At 42.9% G+C, this 11,211-nt stretch overlaps 1 protein-coding gene across 2 annotated transcripts; it reads right to left on the reverse strand.

Moving 5' to 3' along the window:
- Positions 1–3,479: 3,479 nt before the first annotated feature.
- Positions 3,480–10,602, reverse strand: LOC125508223 (DNA ligase 1). Of its 2 annotated transcripts, none has more exons than XM_048672848.1 (18): positions 9,490–10,602; positions 9,284–9,400; positions 8,949–9,050; positions 8,752–8,865; positions 7,645–7,875; positions 7,473–7,567; positions 7,211–7,298; positions 6,860–6,991; positions 6,398–6,510; positions 5,705–5,806; positions 5,382–5,443; positions 5,216–5,287; positions 5,072–5,145; positions 4,920–4,976; positions 4,227–4,304; positions 4,066–4,143; positions 3,873–3,986; positions 3,480–3,766 (listed from the first exon to the last, which is right to left on the reverse strand). In XM_048672848.1, the coding sequence occupies exons 1-17, from the start codon at positions 10,585–10,587 to the stop codon at positions 3,918–3,920; spliced, it is 2,682 nt and encodes an 893-aa protein (XP_048528805.1). In that variant the 5' UTR covers positions 10,588–10,602; the 3' UTR covers positions 3,480–3,766; positions 3,873–3,917. The 2 variants fall into 2 exon arrangements, with proteins under 2 accessions (XP_048528805.1, XP_048528811.1); XM_048672854.1 differs by having other exon boundaries at positions 3,480–3,769.
- Positions 10,603–11,211: the final 609 nt, after the last annotated feature.

The following is an 11,211-nucleotide window of genomic DNA, read 5'->3' on the forward strand; positions in this document are numbered from 1 at the left end:
CGACTCGTTCCTTGGATCAGTTCAGCCGGCTGAACTGTTTAGCACAGCTAGTGTAAGCCGGATCAACATCTCCATGCTCTATGACAAGTAGTAGAACTTAGTCATCTAACCATTTACACATTAGTCTATATAGTGTGAGTCCATCCACAATCATTTTCGACTAAGGACAACCAAGCATGAACTTAAGTTCATTACATTGGACTAACGTATGAATATATGTCAGATATAGTGTTGCCTCTAGGGTGCTGCTCTACAGTCTCCCACTTGCACTAGAGTCAATGACTTCAAGCCATCTCCATATATCTAAGCATAATCTGCCTATCGCTCTTGTGTGCACCTATGTCTTAGGCTTTAGAAGTGGGCTAGACCTCCTCGCCACTGTCGTCCATAGAACACTTCTTGGCGATTGGCGTTAGGTTCGGCATGGGATAATGGGTTTGCATGGCAGCCCAGGCCTGCCAAGCTCCCTCGCGGCATGCCGATTGCTGCTGCCTCCTGATTTGGGCGCGTCCCTCTTGAAGGCAGTGCACTAGCTCAAAATAGCTGGTTGGCACAGGCTCCTTGCACCACAAGACTTGGCATATCCTCTATCGCCGGACGCGCCATCTTATGCAGATCTTCGAGCTGCCTCGGCTTGTCTTCAAGGACGACGTCGTGCGACGGATCCTGGAATTGAAGCCAAAACAACCAACTTTGGTCGTCGGTTCCTTCAAGGCTCACGCTGAAGAAGTGGCACGCGTCCTTGACACTATGGAGAAGATCAGCAGTTGGCGAGCACCATACTTGCATGAGCTCAGGGTACGCTCAATGGCCAAAGACACACTGCAAAAGATATGGCTTACCGGATCAATATGGTGAAGAGTAATGGAAGGGATCACTCAACCTTTGCTTCTTTCGTCCATGAGATCAAGTGCTTGATCTAGTAGGGAGATTTGTATTACTCATATTAGTCGTTACCAAGACATTGTTAGTGATTATATGGCAAAGTTTTCCCGTGTGGAGTGTTGCACAGGGCGTTGTTGAGAAGTTGTGTCATGTGGATTGTAGTTTGAATTCTAAGTAATACAATTACCTTAACGCAAGTAAAATAAAATTGTGTGGCATACCCTCAAAGAGGTCTAACTTGACAAGCGAAAAATCAGTTGTGATATTTGATAATATTGACAACTGTATCAGCCAAAGGGGGCATAAAAGAAAGTACTACGATCCAACCAAGTCTTCACCAAATTTGACGAAAAATGATTTAGAAGTAGGATTTTATATACTATTACTATGTTCGAAACAAATCCAAGGTGCCACCATAATTCTGTTTATAAAATTGTAAATGTTTCGGGGCCACCACCAACTTTTCAGCCAGCATAAGGGGTTGATTACACGTGGGCCAAGTGAAACACCAACAAGTCACTAGTGTTGCAATGTTGCATGTCTCGTGGTCTTGAGCGAGCCAGCCATCTATCTTCCGGTTTATAGTGCTGCCGTCATCACCCCTCCCTCACAGAATTCCGTATGCAAACATACAAATAGCCGCAGTGCATTTCTGATAAGAGGAGAAGCCAACCTTTTCAAGGGCATCCTCCTTGCACTGAAAGTAATCATCATATGCTACCACTCCCTTTCGAATACGGTTGAACACATGTCTCACCATCCGGAAGCGGTGCCTAAAAATATGTGGTTTGAAGAGTGGGGACGTGCACTAAAAGCAATCGGCGAAGAGTAGGCAATGGCCGCTCTCTCTGTTGCGATTCAGCGCAGGAGCATTGCCCAAGATTGATCCCTTGAACCTCGGCCGCTGGCTAGCAATGTGGTCATTGACGACCAAAGCCGCAACCACAAGCTCATCATCATCCGACGACGAATCCTCCTATGAACAAATGAAGTTGTTAAAAAAATCATCCCCACTATTCATTATACATTGTGGGCGAAGTGTCAAATACCTTGCGGTCGTGATGAAGATGCAGACGGTGAAGAGCACCTAGGTCCCACGTACAGGCAGCAGGCATGCGGAAGGGGAGACGAGGATGGCAGGCGGCCTTGAGCACGAGGCAAACGGTATTGGGGGCGAGCCATTGGCCGTGGTTTCTCTAGCACCGGCGACGACGAGAATAGGCCACAAAAACCGGCAAGAACTCCTCCAAAGCTGCGGGTGGGGGGGGGGGAGTATGTGGATGCGGGCAGCAGCCTGGGTAGCAAAGGAGCGGCCGAAAAATGGACGGCAACGACTATGGCGGGGATGGTGTCAAGCGTGACCGCATACGTGTATCACATACATGTCACCGACATACGGCCTGGGAGGAAGACAAACCCTATCCAAATTTGGATCGAAAATGGGTCGTGGACGGACAAAGAACTGACACCTGTCTATTTGGGTTGCTGCATTGGGTCACTATTTCTGTTCATTTCGATCTAAACGGCTGTGTACGGATCAAACGTTGGAGTTGGCCTAAGAATCCATGCGGGTCTACAACTGGAAAGGAGGGTCGTACGTTGAAGTTGGCCTAAGGATCTGTGCAAGTCTACAACCGGAAAAGAGGTAGGAAGTAGGAGTATTTCCTTTGGATCAATGTCACTTTATCAGGCAGCATCCGTTACGTGCCTCCAGCTTCAGTGGATTTTACATCGTTCAAAGGTGCATCCGAGACCATCAACAATGGTGTCCTAAAGATGAAGACAACGCTGGCGTAATAGCCCAAGCGTGACACCAGCTGTAGTGAAGGTCACGCCGTGCCACCGTGCCAGAAAAGCTGCACCATTTCTTTTTCAAAAACTTCCAATCTTTCATGATCTTTCATCTTCAATCATGACAATACAACAAACACCAGAAATAATAAAAAATTACATCCGAATTCATAAACTATCCAGCGACGACTACAAACACTAAAGCAAGCCAAAGTCACGCCGCCGTCATCACCCCTCCCTAACCAGGGCCAGACACAACTTGTAGTTAATCTCTACAATTTCATTTGGAATGTTTTGGCAACGGTACTGCAGTGGTATTGCTTGGTATTTAATGATGCAGGTAGTGGATTTGATATCGTGCATCTTACTCTGTGCTCTCAAAGTTATTCAATTGCTTCAGTTCCTTTGAAAAGGTAGCGTAGAAAAAAAAATGCTATGTTGGTAGAATGGCAACCACTCACCAAGGTGTTATAAACCCCTGAGGCCTGTGCACAACTACTTAAGGCCTTGTTTGGTACTAGTGTATTTTAAGGAATTGGTGGGGATTATCCCAATCAAACCCCTAAATCCCCACATCCCAAAACACCGTTTGGTTCTATTGTACTTGACATGTTTCATCCCCATATTTCCCCACAAATCCCCCAACTCTAGTGCATTTTTCTCAATACCCAATACACTACCCCTACACAGTGGATTGGGGATAAATGGGGATTTGAAGGGATTGGGTGAAACCTAGTTTCACCCAATCCCTGTGGGGATTATCCCCACCAATCCCCTCAAAAACCCTAGTACCAAACAAGGCCTAACTCTAATTAATCTGGAGGATCGGGTTTTGAAATGTAGCATCCACAGCTCTCGCCAAATGAAAGCTGCCGTATGCACATCTTTGGGTTGTGTTAGTGCACTTTGCAACTATTCAATTTTCCTACCATGCACACCCCTGAATAGCATGTATTACAGTTTCGTCACTAAAACCAGAAAACAAACAAAAAGTTGCACAGGATTACATGAAATGAACAGATCTCAAGATGTCGAAGTCGGTTTGAACAACGACGAAGCAAATCACCGGACATGCATTCTTGACCATGTCCTGCTAAATGTTCACAAAGACAGGAAGCAAACAATTATCCAACAAGCGGTAAACATGCATATAAACTGTCCAAGTTAAACAAGGAGAAAATGTATCTGGTGTTTACCTCAACAAGTCGTGCATACAAATGCACATAAAAATGGGGTCAGTCTCAGTCATCATCCTCATCTTCTTGGTTGTGCGAGTGGTTTATTTTTTGAGCACGATACATGTCAGCAACCTGGGAATTTGAATACAAATCCACATGAAGACTCTAAACAACATACATATCATTAAGAAAAAAGCAACAGAAAACTTACTTGCTCAGCTGTGGTTGCATGTTCTGGGTTTTTATCATCACGCACCCGCAACAAACGAGGAAATCTTAGAGAGATGCCCTGATTCAATTCAAACTTTAGTCTAGCCATACTCTGCATATTTTAGAAATGGGGGAATGAGGAGATCAAATAACATTACCGACCTTATTTGGATCAACTATCCCATTAGCAGCGCGATGAACTGGACTTATGCTCAAATCAGCAGCTTTGACCTCCCACACCTGATGACCGGTGAAAAATGATTAGTTTGCAAACACCAGCAAGTCTGAAATTAAAATCATCATAACCCCCTTAAGCTATCAAGTGTATATATAGCCAACAATTTTCAGAGTCAACACCAAATGCAGATAAAATGCAGGTAGATGCTAATTTTCAGCTTAAACGCGCTGTTTTCATTGCTATACATGAACTGACACAGCAAGAAAATTGATCCCGTGACTTCAAAATAAATGGGCGGCGAGATATAGCAGGAATAAGTTCTTTCCTTATTAATTACTCGAAAACTCCATCGCAAAAAAAAAAATTACTCGAAAACTAACCAGCACATGGCCTTAGGAACATAGACAAATATGTTCACTCTGAAGTTGCTAGATTATTAATGATAATGGGTTAATTATCACTCTTTCATTACAAATCAAAAATAGTAGAACAAGCTAAGATCAATCAAATAAAGACTAGCAATGACAAATGACAAAAGTGAAAAAAAATATAACGAACTAATAGTAACTACTCCCTCTGTAAAGAAATATAAGAGTGTTTAGATCAGTAAAGTAGTGATCTAAACGCTCTTATATTTCTTTACGGAGGGAGTACTTAAGTTTCAATGTGCATATCACCTCTGACGGCTCAAACCACACATCTGGGTCAGTCGTGTCAGCGAACCTATAATATGCCTGCAAAAAATAAAGCATTACTATATACCATAACAACAGGACAGGATATTAATAAAAGAACCATTATGCGACAAGCTGGTCAATTAATGTATCACCTTTGGGTTCTTTATTACTTTACTTTGAAGGCTCGTAGAACGCTCTTCAAGTTGTTGCTCAGAAAATCCAGTACCTACAATTATATAAATATGAATATAAAGAATTGATTCACCATTCAAGTAATTTAGGGTTACAAAAAATACCTATATTGCAGATTGTTTGGTATTCTTCATTATGCTCATCATAGCATGCCAAGAGGAACGATCCATATACACCTTATTAAGAAAAAAGGCAAAAGATGATCAGATAAATGCAAACAGAACTATAATAATCAATTTATTTTAATCTTCAGTATGCATGTTTAATTACCTGTTCGTTTTCCTCTTCCATGAAAAGCAGCAATTGGCACTAAGTCTAAAGAATCTCCAACACTGGCCAAAAGAGCAATACACCATTGGTAGAACAAAATGTTAGTATTTATTTTACTGACATCAAATAAGTCTCTGCTGTAAAAACTTGTTGACAACCCAAAACTTCATAGTAAGGTGTCATGTCACAGCATAAATGATGAGACAATAACATGAGGGATAAATATGCCATCTATATCCTGTGCTCCATAACTATTGTCTAGATTTCCATGTTGTGCAGGCAAAAATGAGGAGTGAAATCAGGATGGCATGAAATATGCTAACCTGTCCATGTAATCTTTCTTCAATTTCAACCAATTGTTTGACCGCTTCGCTGGCTCATATGTAGCATCCGTATCCAATGTCTTGATAATCAACCCTTCACAACTTCAAAATCACTTAAATCTTAGTGCCAGAAAAAAAAATGTCAAAAGAAAACGGTGGTGGTTAGCATTGATAATAAACCCTTCACAACACAGTTCCATGTAAACTCCCCTCACCCATTTTTTCCTTTACTGGAGTCCTGATATATATTCCCTCCGTTCCTAAATATGTCTTTCTAGGGATTTCAGTATGGACTACATATGGATGTATATAGACATAGTTTAGAGTGTGGATTCACTCATTTTGCTCCGTATGTAGTCCATATTGGAATATCTAGAAAGACTTATATTTAGGAACTGAGTGATAGATGCTACAGTTAACACTTGCTTATTTGGCCACTTATTTTCACAGATATGTATATATCCAAGGTGGCTAAGATTTTGTAGGATGTACTCTCACAGCAATCAAATAGATCTAACAATGGGAGGCCAACGTGAAGTGAAGCAAACAATAGAATGCGTTATAAGTACTAATTTTTATGGAAAACTCGACTGTTATTTGCTTTGTATAAAGTGAACAAGGAAACACAGCTCATCGGTAGCAGACATATAAGCTGGCTAATTGTAAAGTGAAAGCTCTACAAAATCCAATTACCTGGAGTTGACAGATAAGTCAAGAAATTTTTGTATCTCCTCGAGGTCATTTGATGTAATTGCAGTTGCCAGTTGAAAAACACCTGGCACTTCCTCGAAAGAGTTGTAAAGATGCTGCCAAGTATTCAAAGCCAATAAATAACTACATCTTTCGAGAGTCAAGACAGCCAAATGAATTAGTCTTTTTTTAGGGTGCAACCACATCACTTTCTTGTTTATCAATAATCAGATTGTACACTATACCAGTTTCTATGGATATACATGTACGACACACATGATTAGGGAATTAATGGCGAGCTTAAAATGGCTCAAGTAAAACACTATGACTAACAAATATGGTGTAACAAAAGAAATCTGCAATCACAACTTTCTGAGGACATACCTACAGAATAGGATAGATAACCCAACTAGACAGCAGAATGAAATTATATATTATTAGGAGTCTACATGACTTGTACAATACCTCTCGGCGAACTTTAAGTTGTTCCTGGAGAAGAGGTTTCCCATTGATGTAAAGAATATCAAAGCCAAAAGTACAGACTGATACTTTGATGTCATTTATAGTAACACCCTTGCGGGCCCTTGTGCTGAGTATCTGGAAGTAAGTAGAAAGATATCAGCATCCTTACAACTAGCAGTGACAGGTACATGAAAACTAGGAAAAATTAAGGTAAGTATGATAACCAGAGGCATTAGTTCATCTACTACATACAACAGTTTTCATTGTACATCAGCTATAGGTTATAAACTCAGTTATAAGTATGGTGGTCAATGGAAGTGAGCTTACTCATCTTAATAGAGAAAAAATACAAACCTGAAAGGGTAAAATTCTCTTCTTTTCGCGGTCATAAGCAACAATTTCGCAATCTAAGACAAATGACTTAACTGTAGGCTTTCGGATTCTGCATTGAGATAAGTAAAATTTGTTAATTCTCAGAATTAGTAGTGCAACAGGAAATGTGCAATGGACATGCAGATTAGCTATGAGTTTGTAAACAGATCTAGCTTATCAAGGCTAGCACATATAGGCATGGAGCTTCAATAAATTGGTAGGTGAAATGAAAAGGTAAGTATACCTAGAAATTGCATCAACAACATCAGGGTACTTCCCAGTATTCCTTTCAGCGTTCCGACTATAAATTTCTACTGTTCCATCCTCCATGCAATGAATCTTGCAAATTATAGTGTTATTTGAGATTAGCATGGGCAAAATATAAAATAGCTAATACCCATGAGGCTTGCTTGTACCTGGGCCCGTTCACCATCATACTTGTACTCACAAGTGTACTCACGACCTTGAAACTTGTCAATAATCTCTGAGACAGATTTCGTTGCTTTTGCCAACATAGGACCAACAGGGACGCCTATGGAGAAATTGCATGTTTCTGGAAGTTTCCAAACACCAGCATCAAGAAGAGTCGGGACAATTTTATCATAGATTGGAAGAACTGAATATGCTTCTTTAATTATTTTTGCAGCCTACACAGAAGAGAGGGTATAGAAATATTAGAATGATCATACCAGTCAGTATCCATGCACAGATTTCAGGCAATATGAGAAAGAAAACTGAAAACATGAGAACATGTTGCACATGCACACAACACAATGCTACGATCAATACTACAAACTGCAAAAACAGCGACTAAAGATATATAATTATTATATGTTCCAATTTCACAATAGTTCAACAAGATTAAGTAGTGATTAGAGGAGCCACTACAGAAGGATTATGGGTGTGTTTGTTTGAGCACAAGTTCACGCCACCAAAAACTTGGCTAGTGAATCTTTTGGTCAAGGTTTTGCCACCCCATGTTTTGGCCATGTTGGCAAGACAAACAGAGTGGGCAAAGAGGCATGACCAATTAATTGATAACATTGTCACAACCAAACATACTCCTTCCGTTCACAAATATAAGATGTTCCAACTTTTTCCTGAATTGGATGTATATAGACACATCCGCAAAAAAGGATGTATATAGGATGTATATAAGATGTTCCAACTTGTTCACTCATTTCAGTCTGTATGTAGTCCATATTGAAATATCCAAATCATCTTATATTTGTGAAAGGAGGGAGTACCGTACAAGCCTCAATGGCTTCAGGTGACAGAAATGATTTTTTTATAAATCCTTACCATTACCAAGGTAGCAAGATACTCTGAGAGAAAGAACAGGGATACAAAAAAGGAATTCAGCATGTTGCCAAAAAGTCATAGAAACAGCAGGATACAAGCCTTGAGGGGTAGACTAAATTAGTAAAAGCTGCAACAGCATGCGGACAATAAGAGTTCAACACCTATCTGCACAAATATAAAATTAATGTAAAATTGTAAATAAAAGAAATAAGTGCATCAACCTCTTCGAAAGGTGATTGGACTTTTTTTGGCGGGGACCCTTTTTCAGAATATACAGCAGCTTGCCCAAGAGCCATTTGGACAGTTTTCTCTGCCAACCCAATACGCATCTTCGACTGCAACAAGTGCCAGTTCAGGGGTTTCTTGCAAAGAACATATGAATACTTAAGTGCAGTTAACTAAACATTGCAATATTTACCTGAAGAAGTCGTATAATGTATTGAGGTTCACAGTCTGTTGCAGCGACAAGAAGTCCTTTGATATGACTTCTTTTCTTATCTTGACTGTCTTTGCCAGATTCCTGAAAACATCATGATTGCTAAGTGATTTCTGAAGTGACACTGCATTCTGCAACCAGCTAATCATCTCTCCAATATAACCGATTACTAAACAGAGTGGATTTATTTCCAATAATTAAGCATTTCAAAATCAACCCAATAGAAAAGAAAAAAACATTTCATTTTGAGAATATCAAGCCACAGTAAGGGTTAAAATGACACTTTATAGCTTGAGTAAAATGAGAAAGCATATTACCTTTGCGATTGTCCGAAAGGTATCAAGCACACGTGATATTGTCAGTGGTTTTGGCTTGTACATCATCTTCTGTGATGACCTGCTTGCTTTCGCCACGAGCCCCAAATCACCCAATTCCTACAGTGATGAAGACACAAAGCAATCAATTTATGCTCAAACCCCATTGCTGTTGCTCACTGCAGAACCTAAATTTCACAACTAACAACCTTGAGGTTCTTTTTGACATGCTCCTCTTTCCGGCCATATGCCTCGGAAAGTGCACGGATGATTGATGCATCCCCAATACCAAGCTCAATCCCTTCGTGAGGTGGCGCAATCCGGTTAGCCGAGAGGTATACTGTCGCAAGGAGATCCTCTGGTGTTGTGGCAATAATTGTACGGAACACGTTTGACAGGATCTCTGTAATGACAATCCGTCCAGACTCGTTGGAAATGAGGTCGAGTGCCCGAGCCAGGAACAGGAATGGCACAGGTTCGCCGGGCTTCCAGTAGGCAGCAGCCATGGGATCAAACTCACTGCCTTTCTTCTTGAGCTCGAGAGTGGTATTCACCTCCTCTGACTTGGTGGCATTTGAGATTTTGGTCTTCTTATCATCGGATTGAGACGCTTGGTCTTTAGATTGAGAGACAGGGGCTTGGTCAGAGGGCTTGGCGTCAGATTTGGCCGCTAGGGCTTTGGCCCTCTTCGGCGACAGGGGCTTCTCCGCGGCCTCCAATTTCGCGGCCGCGGCTAGCGTTTTGGACCTCGTGGGCGACGGGGACCTCTTCTTCGCCTCAGGAGCGTCGTCGGCCTTCGACTTGGACTTGGGTGGCGACGACGGGCGCTTCGACTTGACGGGCGACTTGGCCGGCGAAGGCGGCTTCTCGTCCACCGCCGGCTCGGCCGTCGCGCCGTCGGCCTCGGCGGTCGTCTTCGTCCTGGGCTTCTTCGGAGACGGGACCCCGGAGGCGGCCGGGGCCCCCTTCTTGGCCTTCCTGGCGGCGTCCCGCGCGTTCCCCATGAGCACATCCGCCACGGAGCGCTTCCCCCCGGCGCCTCCCGAGGACGACATGGCCGCTCCCCCCGCGGCTAGCGGCTTCACCGCCTCCGCCCTCTTCAGCCTCGCGGGCGGCCTCTTCTCGCCGGATTTGGCGGCGGCAGGGGGGGCGCGGCGGGAGGAGGAGGAGGAGGAGCAGAGACGGCGGGGGCGGAGGAGCAGGGGCGGCGGGGCGAGGGTAATGGCTAGGGTTTTAGGCGAGGGGAGCGGGCGGAACTGGCATCGCAGCAGGGAGTGGAGCGAGGTGGTGGCTCGAGGGAGGAACATGAAGAGGGGTGGGGGGGGGGAGGGTTTTAGAGGTGAGCCGGCCGGGCCTGGGCGTTGGTGGGTTGGGGCGGGCGGGGGGACGATGGATGGCGCGAGAACTTTGGTTGGGGAATTGCAGGCAGTGTCACTTCACAATTTATTCTCATTTTCCCGATTCGTTTCCGTTTATATGGGCAGGCATCCATCCTCGGTCTGCTGGGAAACTCCTCGAATGATTCGCTGCTCGTTTAAACGGAGATACAGGTGTTATCAGACAGCATTTCTCATGAATTGTGCACACTGCACAGGACTCTGGTTTACTTTTTTTTTCTTTTTTGATTGTTTTGAGAACACTCTCAATTCAAGTTTTCTTTAGACAAACTCGCAAAACTCTATTAATCAGTCACAATGTTTAAAGGGACGAAGAGAAGATCTCCGGGTTGGCCTAACCATACATGGCGCCCAACCCCTAACGAAAGACCATATTTTTCAAGATTGTGAACCTCCCATTCGAGATTCTAAACTCATGTCTAGAAAAGCTAGAAGTAAAATTTAAAGAACTACCTTTAATTTCTATGATGATAGCACCATAACTAGCTGAACTTCATGACTTGATTTTCTCTACGACCGTCGTACAGTCCGAGG

This window comes from Triticum urartu, chromosome 1 (genome assembly GCF_003073215.2).
Source record: "Triticum urartu cultivar G1812 chromosome 1, Tu2.1, whole genome shotgun sequence".
Classification (NCBI taxonomy): domain Eukaryota; kingdom Viridiplantae; phylum Streptophyta; class Magnoliopsida; order Poales; family Poaceae; genus Triticum; species Triticum urartu.

Coding starts and splice junctions, on each gene's coding strand:
- LOC125508223 (XM_048672848.1), bottom strand. CDS start 10,587: ATGTTCCTCCCTCGAGCCACCACCTCGCTCCACTCCCTGCTGCGATGC. Junction 6,992..7,210: donor AGAGAATTTTACCCTTTCAG/GTTTGTATTTTT, acceptor ACTTACTTCCAG/ATACTCAGCACAAGGGCCCG. Junction 5,146..5,215: donor CCAAACAATCTGCAATATAG/GTATTTTTTGTA, acceptor ATATAATTGTAG/GTACTGGATTTTCTGAGCAA.